Source organism: Manacus candei, unplaced genomic scaffold (assembly GCF_025592945.1).
Source record: "Manacus candei isolate 608988 ecotype Guabito, Panama unplaced genomic scaffold, ASM2559294v1 h1tg000065l, whole genome shotgun sequence".
In the NCBI taxonomy this organism is placed as follows: domain Eukaryota; kingdom Metazoa; phylum Chordata; class Aves; order Passeriformes; family Pipridae; genus Manacus; species Manacus candei.
The window spans coordinates 14165202-14178838 of record NW_026138113.1 but is presented as its reverse complement, the minus strand read 5'-3'; the positions used below and the strand labels follow the sequence as shown (position 1 = coordinate 14178838).

Here is a 13637-nt window from a genome sequence, read left to right as displayed (position 1 = left end):
TTGATTACAATAATATATATAGAAATATAACACTCAATACGATTGAATGAGTAAATTACTTTACTACTACTAATTTGATGAGTAAATTACGTTACTACTACTAATCTATTACAAGACCCTTGTGTCCAACCAGTCCATGGCATCTTGTAATGAGATCCTTCATGTAAAGATTCACAAGATCAGAGGGTGATTTGAGTGCCCTTGTCAGGGGGATCTCAGCCAACAATGTGAAGACCCCTCAGCAGACCCTGCTGAAGTGTTTCCCGCCACTGGCAACTGAAAGAACTCACTCCAACAGTTCAGGGAATAAAACTCTTTATTAATACAAGTTGTGACAGGTTAATAAGGTTTGTCATCGATGGTGATAAGGTCTGGCTGCAAAAATATGTTTTAAAGCAATCTTCTGACATCTATGAAGCAAGCACAAGCTCTGGTCCTAAAAGCAATAGTTAACATGCCTTGCCAGTGCCCTTGGCCATCTCCAGCACAACTTGTCCTGTGCTGTCTCACAGCTGCTTCTGTTTCCCTGCAGGCTGCAGACACCCATCCGACTTCCCCCCCGGCTCTCACCCCTGCTGTTTGCAACCCTTCCTTGACCACTTCCCACCCTCACACTCTGTTACTTCAAATACACACATAGAGTGATCTCCTCCTTCTGGATGCTTCTCCTCCCACAGCAATGCCCTTGCAGGGACATTTCTTTCTCCTCGTCCCCTCTCTCCACCTTTCCAACTGCAGTGTGGGGCACTGTCTCTGTCTTGGGCAGTTTCCTTCCTCCTAGGAAAGCTCCAGCAGGTGGGACACAGCCTTTCCAGAAGCATGCCAACCCCTCAACCTTCCTGGGGCCTTTTCCCTGCCCTGACAGCAGCAGCTTCCGTGTGCTCTCCCCAGGCTGCTCTTTTCAGCTACTGGCACAGACAGGGCCCAACTGTGCCAGCTGCTGTCCCATCCTGCACTCAGCACGAGGGATGGGGCAGCCCAAAGAGAAGCCCCATTGCTGGAGTGAGCCCAGGTCCTCAGGCAGAGGGGATCTCCCAGTCCCTGTGACAGCCTGTTGGTCACAGCCTTGTGCTGGGTTGTCAGAGACCCTGCTCTGCCCCTCTCTGAGATGCCCCACGGCCTGAGGGACAGTCACAGGGAGCTCTGTTCACAGTAGCACTTCCCAGGGCTGCATTCAGGTGGTTTCCAAGGGGATGTGACTCTCAAAAAGAAGTGATCTCAAGACACTGTCCTTCCTGGTCTCTCTAGAAGTAGCGGATGGCGTTTGTGCTCACTCTGATTCCTCTCTCCACACGCACACACACAGTGTGAATGCTTAACTCTCTTCTTTACAGTGCAAATATGCTCATTTGATGTTCCTCCATGGGGGACAAACAATCCTTATGAGGTAGAGAGATAGACCAGTGCTGGGAACAGTGATTGCAAGGGACTGGTCTGTGATGAGTGCACTGGGGCCCCTTGAGCAGGGGGCCCAGAAAATAGGGTCACAGACCAGACTGTTTTGGTCACTGTTGGTCCTTCAAGAGTATTCATGGAGGCCTGGCTGTGGAAGGGACAGGGTTGTGTGCCCCCATCCTGTACAGTCACCAACTTCAGCTCTTTGGTGGTGCTTTATGCAGCAGGAAACTTCCTGGAGGTTGTTCTTGGCAGCAACTTTGAAAGAACACTTGAACCTTCAGGCACTGCCCTGAGGAGATCCCCTTTCCTTTTGGAGCTCGGTTCTGTCCCAGCAGTGCCCGTGACCTGTCCCTGCCTGCATTGCAGGAGTGACACTCAGCAGAACTGTGACCAAGCTGGCAGAGCACTCAGGCTTTACATCAGCAATCAGAGGTGGATCAGATCAGAGGGTGGAAGTTAAAGAGAGCAGCTCTGGAAGACCAAGTATGGCACTTCCTGGAAGATCTACCATACCAGGAGTCTTTTCCTATCCATCCCTGCACACAGAACTGTCCCTGAAATTCAAAGAAAGGTCTGGGGTAAAGGATCTCAGGAAAAGAACAAAAGACCCAAGGGCCCTTTGTATTTTTAAACACAGAGACTGATTCAAAGAAATCCTTAAACAATATGTAAAGCACACTTTTATAATGGCCGGGGGATACAGGGGGTTTCGCCCGCCCGTGCATTCTGCTGAGCAAAGAAACACAACAGAGTTTTATACATTTGGAAGAAGTGAGCTTCTGCCAGATTCTGTCCCTGGGATGGGGCAACCCCGGATGTACGGACAGACTGGGAATGACATGCTGCGTAACAGTGCTGGAAAATGGTCTCTGGGGTCCTGGTGGATGGCCAGTTGGCCAAGAGTCAGTGGTGCCCTGACGGGGGCTCACTGCTCAGTCACGCAAGAGTTTTCAGACACACGAGTTTTTCCCTTGCACACAGACACGGACAGTTCATGGCAGCAGGGGCAGTATCTTCTGGGGGTCCTGCTGCCACACCCGGAGCCTGGATGCACCTCAGCCCTGTGGGGTGCCACCTGCTCTGCCACTATCTGAGATGCCCCACAGCCTGAGAGATGGACATGGGGAGCTCTGTCCACAGAAGCACACCCCAGAGCTGCATCCAGGGCTTTGCCAGCGTTTAGGACTGTAAATGCAAAGTGACACAGAGACACTCCTTGTCCCACGTAACTTCAAGGCTCCCCCAGGAGGCTGATGGCATTTGTACTTGCTCAGGGTCATCTCCCCGCACCAACACCAGGTGTGTGCTCAAGACTTGTCTGTGCAATGCAAACAGAGACACCCTGTCTAGTCCTTCCGTGTCTCTCCAGGGAAGGCTAAAGAACCTCTGTGGGCTGGGTGAGAAACCAGTGCTGGAAGAAGTGGTTCTACTATGATTGCCAAACAAGAGTGGTTGGCAGGTCTGTGATGAATACCCTGCGGAGTTGACCTGGGTTTTCCAGTGCACATGGCAATAGATCACACCCTGCCCTGGTGGTCTTTCATGTCTCTCCCAGGAGCCTGGAAGTGCACAGACACTGCTGAGTTCTTTCACCTAACACAGTGCCACTCTTGAGAGGTTCACTGGTGTTTTTTCTCCTCAATATATTCTTGAGAGAGGACTTACAAGAAGACCTAAACTTCAGGCACTACCCCGAGGAGATCCCTTGGTAGGATGGAAATACTGTTGCGAAGGGCAACTGTGCCACAGAAATGCTAATTGCCTGTCCCTGCCTGCAGGCCAGAGGGCTGACACACTACAACCCTTAGACTTAAACTTCCAGGGCGCTCGGATCTTACACTGACAGCTCTGGAAAAACCAAAGGCTGATGCTCCCTGGCAGTGCTGCTGTGAGCAGCATGACAGAAATGATCCAAAATACAGGCGGAGAACTGCAAGGGTAAGTTAACCAATTGTGAGAAACAGGGAACATAGTCCTAGACATTGGTGGGGAATCTCTTTGGCCAAAAAGCCCCTTGATAAGGGGCAGGCTTTTGAGACATGGAAGGGAAGGTTAGAGAAAGGGGTGTCTGGAGCACTCAGCGTGTTAAACGTAGGAAGAATTGTAGAGGATTGGTTAGAAATGCAAGGACATATGAACATGGCTAAGGCTATGGATGAGCTGCTAAAGTATAAGACTACTGCTAAAGTATAAGCAGTTTCACTAGGCCCATGAGAAAGTCTGAGATAGCAGGACCGTGAGAAAGCGGCAGTGTCCTTGGGTATTCTAAATTGAGCTGAAAAACAGGAGCTAGGCATTACCAAAACAAAGACACTTAATGAGCCTAATTTCTGTAATATTCATGAACCTATTATAGAGTGTATATTAAGCTGCTGACAATCTATAATAAAGGAAGTTCCTGGATTCTCACATTGAGGTGTCTAGAGCTTTCCGTCGCGACATATTATTTTGGTGCCCGTGTAACAGGGACCGGGGGGGTCCCTAGGGGATCAAGTCGGATCTCCTGGGTCGGAGTCAAGTCGGACTCCCGAGAGCCAAGTCGGGTTCTCGCAGCCGCGGTCGGACGTAGGAGTTTCGGTCGGTCTTGCCATGCAGCACCAGAAGGCGAAAGGGTTGAACGAAAAAGAGCTCAACTTGCCGCCGCCGGACGCCTCCCTTTCGGGGATTTCGGACGGTGAAAGAGTTAAGTTCCGCGTTCCCAGCAACGAAAAAGTTGGACTCGGCGCCCGGGAAGACTCCTGAAGAAGGAGGCCCGCCGACAAAGCCGCAAAGTCTCGTGGAAAGGGCTGCACAAAGCGTGGTAACACGTTTTTTAGGTAATGGAGAGACAGGCGGCACTATCATTGCTCCAATGCTTTCTGGGAAAGCGGGGAGTTAAAGGGTTAGATTTAAAAAAGGATTTACCGGAATTGCTTAAGGTGGGGTTTGCGAAAGGGTGTTTTGTGGACCCCAATGATGAAGGTGAATGGAAACGGTACGGGGATAAGTTGTGGGAGGATTTATTGAATGATGATAAAGTACCTAAAAAGTTAGCCAAGCAGTGGCAGGCTGTTTCTAATGCTTTACAACAACATAAGGCCGAGCAGCAGGCTGCTCAAGCCGCTGCGCAGCGTTTGGGAGACATCGGCAATCCTTTCGCGGCTGAGTCTCCGTGCCCCCTGCCTCCCTTGACTAATGTTGTACATATCCTGCCTGAACCCCAAGAACAGGCTCTTATTACTCCCACTACCCCTTCCCTAGAGTTCCCTAGCCCGTCCCCTGAGTCCCAGCAGACCTCGTCTACCGGGGCTGCGTCACTCCCCTCACCCGATACATCGAGTACTGTCGCGGCAGAGCAGCGAAAGCTCTGGCAAGGCATTGCCACAGATGCTTTGCAAGCGGGAGATAAAGAAGCAGCAGAAACTTTAACTAATGCCTTTCCGGTAGTTTATGCTCCGGCAGAAGGGGATGGATTGGTAGCGACTATCACTGCCCTTGATTGGAAGCTGTTGTCGCAATTGCGTGCTACCGTTAATGAGATTGGAATCCAGGGTGAGCCTACCCGACAAATGTTAAATTATATTTGGGGTAGCAACTTGCTTTTACCAGCAGATATTAATAACATTATGAAGTTAATTCTTTCACACCACCAGCAAATGCTACATAATGCGCACTGGCAGGCGTTTTGCCAGGAGGCCGTAGTGGTTCAGAGACAGGCAGCTGACCCTTTGCACGGGGTTATGCTAGATGAATTAATGGGCTTCGGACCGTACACCAGAATAGAGGCACAAGCGTTAATAGGGCCGGATAAGATCAGGGAGTCTATGCGTCTAGCCCGTCTCGCTCTAGATAAGATCAAAGCTCCAGGGGGAATTCCGTCATATATGGGGATCAAGCAGGGAAGAGACGAGCCTTTTGGATCATTTATAGATCGGGTTGCTAATGCCATCCAGTTAGCGGGGGTTCCCGAATATATGCACGGCGCTTTGCTAAAGCAGTGTGCGCTGCAGAACTGTAATTCTACAGCTCGCAATGTCATTGTTACGCTCCCGGGTAATTGGTCAATTGAGGAGCTATTAGAGCAAATGGCGCAAATACCCCAGGGGCCTAATGCTATGTTAGTGAACGCGGTTAAAGAGTTAGGTGAAAGCTTAAAGGAGCAGGCAAAGGCTATTAGCTCTCAGGTTTTAGCCGCGCTTGCGCCCTTACAAGCTCCGACCGGAGCCACGCAACGAAGCAGACCAGCACAAAGACGCTGTTTTCGGTGTGGAGCATACGGACACGTACGAAGAGAGTGCCAGTCCGGTCCGGTGTGGTGTTCTCGCTGTCAGCAAAACACGCATGTTCCTGCTATGTGCTGGCGTGGGTCGGGAAACGGGAAAGTCAGCGCGAAGGGGTCCCGTGCCAAGACACAAGTGACGGCTCCAGCTACTCACAGCTTCCCGGCTCAGACCTCACACTGCATCCCGCAACCAGAGGGAGCCTCGGCCTGGACCTGGCAACCACAATAGACTGCACCCTAATAGACCAGCGTCCTCAGAAAATACCGACAGGAGTGCACGGGCCGGTGTTAATTGACGGCAAACCAGTGGGGGCTTTGTTAATAGGTCGGTCCTCATCCACAATGGCTGGATTAATTGTTTTAGTGGGACTGATTGATGCCAATTAAAACTGGAGAAATATCAATCATGGTAAATACACTATTTCCACCTTTGCATATACCGGCCAGATCTCGTATCGCACAACTGATACCGCTCCCTCAGATCGCTCCTGGACCATTGGATAAGCCCGAACGAGGAGATCAGGGCTTTGGATCTACTGGTGCATCGGCTCTGCTAACAATAGATTTGGCCAGACAACCACGAAAAGCTATCCAGCTCCAATGGAACTTACAAACTGCACATTTAATTGCTCTTTTGGATACGGGAGCTGACGTCAGCATTGTTGCAGCTTGCAAGTGGCCCACATCGTGGCCCTTGGTAAACTCAGGAGCAACAGTTGCAGGAGTGGGTGGTCTGACTCTGGTGAAAAGGTCCCCTCTGATAACTATCACGTTGGATGAAATGACTGTGAACTGTACGGTGTCTGTTCTCCCCCTACCCGATGGAGTACAAGCATTAATAGGGAGAGACATTCTCGCTCAGATGGGAATGGTTCTGACCAACGAACCAAGATCCCCTTTAGCATGATGGCCATTGCCTGGACTTTCCCGATCCCACTCCAATGGAAGACAGAAACACCGGTGTGGGTAGAGCAATGGCCCTTAAAAGGGGAAAGTCTTTTACAGGCACATGCGTTGGTGTCAGAGCAGTTACAACAGGGGCATTTGCGTTTGTCAACTAGCCCGTGGAATACTCCTATTTTTGTGATCAGGAAGAAATCTGGGAAATACAGGCTGTTACATGATTTACGTGCAGTAAATGCCCAGATGCATACGATGGGGGCATTACAACCAGGACTGCCAAATCCAACTATGATCCCACAAAATTGGTTCCTGTTAATAATCGATCTTAAGGACTGCTTCTTCACTATTGCATTACATGTGCAGGATCGTCAGCGTTTTGCATTCACTGTTCCTGCTATAAACGAAGGACCAGCGCAATGTTATGAGTGGACTGTGTTGCCTCAGGGAATGAAGAATTCTCCCACTCTTTGTCAGCTCTACGTGGACGTTGCATTACAGCCAATCAGAAAATCATGGCCCTCGACAGTAATTTACCACTACGTAGACGATTTATTGTTCGCCCAGCCGACTAAGTTTACAAAAGATCAAAAACAGCAGCTGGTTAATCAGTTGCAACAGCAAGGCTTAGTCATAGCCACTGAGAAAATTCAAGAATCCAGTCCCTGGCATTATTTAGGCTGGCAAATCACAGACTCTGTCGTTCGACCTCAGAAATTGTCTATCAATATAGAGATTGCCACCTTGCATGATGCTCAGAGACTCTTAGGAGACTTACAGTGGTTGCGTCCAGTAGTGGGAATACCTAATGAGTGGTTAGAACCCCTCAGGCCGCTATTAAAGGGTACAGACCCTTCAACAGCAGTAACTGTCACCCTGGAACAGCGAAACCTCTTACATCGGATTACGGCCAGTATTGCTGATCATGTCACACACCGACGGATAGAGGGTACACCTGTCAATCTTACTATCTTGGCAGGAGAAAAGCATTTTATGGGAGCCCTCGCGCAGCAAAAAATAAAAACGGGGGACAATCAAAAGCGGCTTGCAACATCAACTAAAGGGCAACAAATTGTGTTAGAATGGCTGACAACGTCTTTGCAACCACGCAGAACAGTCCAGGAAAGGATTCGGACTTTATCAGAGCTCATTAAAAAAGGCAGAAACCAGATTGTGCAAGTGACCGGGTCAGAACCACATGAGATACAAGTGCCGATAAGACAGGAGGACTTGGATTGGTATTTAGTCCATTCTCCTGAGCTGCAAGGAGCACTACTCGTGTCAGATGCCATCATTAACATCCGTCCTTTGCAGTCACCGACGCTAGTCTGGATGGTTAACCAGGCGTGGCTGCAAGTTCCAAAGCGATCTGCAACATCACTTCAGAATGCAATCACCGTATTCACTGACGCTGGAAAAAGATCACAGCGTGCCGTAGCCACCTGGAGGCACAAAGGGCGATGGCATCAACATTTCTTAAACGCTCACTTAAAGGACTCTTTACAAACATTAGAGCTTGCAGCTGTTGTGTGGGCATTATCTCACTGGCTAGATCAAACACTTAATGTGGTTACAGACTCGATGTATGTTGCAGGAGTGGCTAATCGAATCGAAGATGCCAGCATTAGAGAAGTTAAGAATGCCAGACTCATGCAACTATTACAGCAGCTTCACAAAGCAATTACTTACCGGTCAGCCAGATATGCTGTGTTGCATATCAGGAGTCATCAATGGAATATAGGGCTGGGAGAAGGAAATGCTAGAGCAGATCGTCTAGTGTCAACAGTGACAGAAGCTCCTATATCTCCTTTCCTGAGAGCACGAGAGGCTCATGCTGTATATCATCAAAATGCAAAAGGTCTCAGTCACTCATATGGACTGTCAATTGAAGATGCCAGAGCAATAGTGAAAGCATGCCCTATTTGCAGTCAGCAAAATAAAGGAGTAGGCCTCAGAGTGGGAGTTAATCCCAAAGGACTAAAAGCTAATGAGTTGTGGCAAATGGATATCACACATGTTCCTGCTTTTGGTCGATTGGAATACATGCATGTGTCAATTGACACCTACAGTCACTTCGTATGGGCTACGCTGCAGCCAGGAGAAAAGGTCCAAGATGTGAAGCGTCATCTGACAGATTGCTTTGCTGTCATGGGAGTCCCTAAAACGTTAAAAACAGATAACGGACCTGCCTATGTTAGCAGGATTCTGGGACAATTCTTGCAGCAGTGGGACATAAAGCATGTTATGGGCATAGCTCATTTGCCTACTGGACAAGCTATAGTAGAGCGAATGAATGGAACAATTAAAAGCTACCTTGAGAAATACAAAGACATCAGGGATGCCTGAGAGAGAGTTAGCAAAACTCTTTTTGTCCTTAACCATTTGTGTATTTTCGGAGATGATTCAGTACCTCCTATCGTCAAACATAATCAGAAAGAGCAGGTGTCAAAAGGACCACCCATGAAGGTTCATTATCGGAATCCTAAAACTGGGATGTGGGAAGGTCCAGCAGAAGTCATCTTTATAGGCTGAGGTTACTTCTGTGTGTCTACTTCTACAAGTACCCTGTGGGTTCCCAGTCGTTGGGTCAAGCCAGCGATTGAGAGCCCTGGAGAACGAGGAGGAGAGACACCTGCGGTGCCTGCAGCCTCACCTGACCTTACACCACCACCTCCAGCCTCTTCAACACCTGATTCCCCTGCACCTGCTGAAGAGGGAGACACTGGAACAGCATCTGAATTAACTGAGTAACTGTACACAAAGGAACTGCAAGACTTACGTACCCGGACTTGATTTACTGTTTTTGTGTATTAGTATAGCAAAGATGTTAGGATTTCTGTCTATTTCATTGTATGGCTATGTAATAGGTTTTCTTCTTTTCACAGGCATGATTGCCAATGTTGGGACTCTTCACACCATTGACCCTCGGAAAAACATATGGGTCACCTGGGCAAATCAAACAGGACAATCATCCTTTTGCTTGTCCTTGGCATCTGCCTCAGATCCTTTTCGTACTTGCTTATTTGGTATGCCTTTTAACTCGGTATATAAGTTAAACTTACTATTTGCTGGTTGGGTTTCATCATCGTGTGGGAATGAAATAATTATCTCTAATGCATCTGCGTGCCTTATAAAAGCTCTCAATACCTCTTTACCCCAGAGTCCCCAGGAGTTAGACTTAATGGGATCATTGTCTGTACGTAATACAAGTGATAATGGGACTCAAACTTGCTTTATGCTGGGAACATTTCATTCTGGGTTAAGTGCACATCAAAGCCACGATTTGTCTAGATGGACTAATGTCACTTCACGTACCCCAGGGTTTAATTATAAAAATGTAGGAGACTATTGTGGCACTAACAATACTAACAACCAGGGCCTTGGGGCACATGGAGCTGAAGTCAAACTTTCCTCACCAGGTATTTGGGTTAACAACACTGCACGTGCCTTACCATCAGGTGTATTTCTTATTTCTGGTGACAGAGTTTGGCCTGGCATTCCTGTACGTGCCTTCGGAGGGCCCTGCTATATAGGGTCACTTATGCTGTTATCCCCATCCTTTTTACAGCTTTTTAATCTAACTTCATCACGCAAACAAAAGAGGAGCCTAAACCAACTTTCCTCAGATTGTGATGACAAAGTAGAGCTATGGGGTAGAACAGGTACTGTCTTTGGATCTATTGTCCCAGGTGTAGGCACGGCACAGGCATTAACATCCATTCGCAAACTTGCATGCTGGGCTGTAAAACAATCAAATGTCACCACCCGAGTAATAGCAGAACTTGCACAAGACGTTGGTAGTTTACGTCATGCCGTCCTACAAAATCGAGCTGCTATTGATTTTCTGTTGTTAGCACAAGGCCATGGCTGTAAGGACTTTGACGGTATGTGCTGTTTTAATCTTTCAGATCACAGTAACTCCATACATAAACAACTGCAATGGTTAACAGATCATACAAAGAAAGTGACAGTAGCAACTAGTCCTATAGACTCATGGCTTCAATCTATCTTTGGTTCTATATCTGAATGGGCTCTAAGTTATATTAAGGAAGGCCTACGATGGATATTGACAGTTATTGTAATCTTAGTAATAGCTCGTGTTGCCTTTTCTTGTATTACTAGACGTGTAAATACTACTACAAAGAAAGCATTGTTGGCCCAAAATAAAAACGGGGGAATTGTAGAGGATTGGTTAGAAATGCAAGGACATATGAACATGGCTAAGGCTATGGATGAGCTGCTAAAGTATAAGACTACTGCTAAAGTATAAGCAGTCTAACTAGGCCCATGAGAAAGTCTGAGATAGCAGGGCCATGAGAAAGCAGCAGCGTCCTTGGGTATTCTAAATTGAGCTGAAAAACAGGAGTTAGGCATTACCAAAACAAAGACACTTAACGAGCCACCTGTGTAAACAATGGAAAGCAGTTAAAATGATATCACCACCGAACTGAGTACCAGTAATGAGCCTAATTTCTGTAATATTCATGAACCTATTATAGAGTGTATATTAAGCTGCTGTCAATCTACAATAAAGGAAGTTCCTGGATTCTCACATTGAGGTGTCTAGAGCTGTGTGTCCCTGAGTGTGTCTGGATGCGTGCGAGTGTGTCTGAGCGTGTGCGAGTGTGCCTGAGTGTCTGTGAGTGTGTCTGAGTGTGTGTGAGTGTGTCTGAGTGTGTCTGAGTGTGTATGAATGTGTCTGAGTGTGTGTGAGTGTGTATGAGTGTGTCTGAGTGTGTATGAATGTGTCTGAGTGTGTGCGAGTGTGTCCGAGTGTTTCTGAGTGTGTTTGAGTGTATCTGAGTCTGTCTGAGTGTGACTGAGCGTGTGTGAGTGTGTGTGCGTGTGTGTGAGTGTTTGTGAGTGTCTGAGTGTACCTGACTGTGCCTGAGTGTGACTGAGTGTGTACGAGTGTCTGTGAGTGTGTGCGAGTATGTCTGAGTGTGTTTGGGTTTGCCTGAGTGTGTCTGAGTGTGTGTGAGTGTGTCTGTTTGTCTCTGTGTGTATGAGTGTGTCTGAGTGTGTCCGAGGGTGTCTGGATGTGAGTGTGTGTGAGTGTGTGTGTGAGTTTGTGCGAGTGTGTCTGGGTTTGCCTGAGTGAGTCTGAGTGTGTTGGAGTGTATCTGAGTGTGTCTGAGTGAGTCTGAGCGTGTGCGAGTGCGTCTGAGTGTGACTGAGTGTGTCTCAGTGTGTCTGGATGTGTGTGAGCGTGTGTGAGTGTGTGTGAGTGTGTGCGAGTATCTGAGTGTGTCTGGGTGTACCTGAGTGTGTCTGAGCGTGTCAGAGTGTATCTGAGTGTGTCTGAGCGTGTGCGAGTGTGTCTGAGTGTTTCTGAGTGTGTCTGAGCGTATCTAAGTGTGTCTGAGTGTGACTTAGTGTGTTAGTGTGTCTGGATGTGTGTGAGTGTGTGTGAGTGTGTGCGAGTGTGTCTGAGTGTGTGTGAGTGTGTATAAGTGTGTGTGAGTGTGCCTGAGTGTGTGCGAGTGCGTATGAGTGTGTGTGAGTTTGTGCGAGTGTGTCTGGGTTTGCCTGAGTGTGTCTGAGTGTGTCGGAGTGTATCTGAGTATGTCTGAGTGCGTGCGAGTGTGTCTGAGTGTTTCTGAGTGTGTCTGAGCGTATCTAAGTGTGTCTGAGTGTGACTCAGTGTGTCTCAGTGTGTCTGGATGTGTGTGAGTGTGTGTGAGTGTGTGCAAGTGTGTCTGAGTGTGTCTGGGTGTGCCTGAGCGTATCAGAGCTTGTCTGAGCGTGACTGAGTGTGTGTGTGTGTGTGTGAGTGTGTGTGAGTGTGTGCGAGTGTGTGTGAGTGTGTGCGAGTGTGTCTGGATATGTTTGGGTTTGCCTGAGTGTATCTGAGTGTGTTGGAGTGTATCTGTGTGTGTCTGAGCGTGTGCGAGTGTCTCTGAGGTTTTCTGAGTGTTTCTGAGCGCATCTGAGTGTGCCTGAGTGTGCCTGATTGTGTGTGAGTGTGTGTGTGTGTGCGAGTGTGTGTGAGTGTGTGCGAGTGTGTCCGACTGTGCCTGAGTGTGTCAGAGTGTGTCTGTGTGTGTGAGTGTGTATGAGTGTGTGTGAGTGTTTGGGAGTGTGTCTGGGTGTGTCTGGGTTTGCCTGAGTGTGTCTGACTGTGTCCGAGTGTATCTGAGCGTGTCTGAGCGTATCTGAGTGTGTCTGAGTGTTCGAGTGTGTCTGGATGTGTTTCTGAATGTGTGTGAGTGTGTTCAAGTGTGTGTGAGCGTGTGCAAGTGTGTCTGAGCATTTGCGAGTGTGCCTGAGTGTGTGTGAGTGTGTGTGAGTGTGTGTGAGTGTGTATGAGTGTGTCTGAGTGTGTATGAATGTGTGTGAATGCGTGTGAGTATGTGCAAATGTGTCTGGGTTTGCCTGAGTGTGTCTGAGTGTGTCTGAGTGTGTCTGTGTGTGTGAGTGTGCATGAGTGTGTGTGAGTGTTTGCGAGTGTGTCTGGGTGTGTCTGGTTTTGCCTGAGTGTGTCTGAGTGTGTTGGAGTGTATCTGAGTGTGTCTGAGTGTGACTGAGTGTGTGTGAGTGTGTGTGGATGTGTGTTAGTGTGTGTGCGAGTGTCTGATTGTGCCTGAGTGTGTCTGAGTGTGTGCGAGTGTGTATGAGTGTGTGTGAGTGTGTCTGAGTGTGTGCGAGTGTGTCTGGGTGTGTTTGGGTTTGTCTGAGTGTGTCTGAGTGTGTAGGAGTGTATCTGAGCGTGTCTGAGCGTGTGTGAGTGTGTCTGTTTCTGTGTCTGAGTGTATCTGAGTGTGTCTGAGTGTGCCTGAGTGTGTGTGAGTGTGTGTGAGTGTGTGCGAGTGTCTGAGTGTATCTGAGTGTTTCTGAGTGTTACTGAGGCTGTCTGAGTGTGTGTGAGTGAGTGCGTGAGTGTTTCTGAGTGTTTCTGAGTGTGCCTGAGTGTATCTGAGTGTGGTTGAGTGTGCCTGAGTGTGTCTGGATGTGTGTGAGTGTGTGCGAGTGTGTCTGAGTGTGTCTGTCTGTGCCTGAGCGTATCTGAGTCTGTCTGAGTGTGACTGAGTGTGTGTGCGTGTGTGTGAGCGTTTGCGAGTGTGTCTGAGTGTGTCTG

General features: G+C 48.3%; 1 protein-coding gene across 1 annotated transcript; it reads left to right on the top strand.

The window, feature by feature from the left end:
- The first annotated feature begins 5056 nt into the window (after window positions 1-5056).
- On the top strand, window positions 5057-6191 carry LOC127479169 (endogenous retrovirus group K member 8 Gag polyprotein-like). The gene is made up of 2 exons (XM_051805802.1): window positions 5057-5984; window positions 6107-6191. The coding sequence occupies exon 1, from the start codon at window positions 5118-5120 to the stop codon at window positions 5886-5888; it is 771 nt and encodes a 256-aa protein (XP_051661762.1). The 5' UTR covers window positions 5057-5117; the 3' UTR covers window positions 5889-5984; window positions 6107-6191.
- Window positions 6192-13637: the final 7446 nt, after the last annotated feature.

Excerpts from the sequence above, each read along its gene's own strand:
- LOC127479169 (XM_051805802.1), top strand. The coding sequence starts at position 5,118 with ATGCTAGATGAATTAATGGGCTTCGGACCGTACACCAGAATAGAGGCA.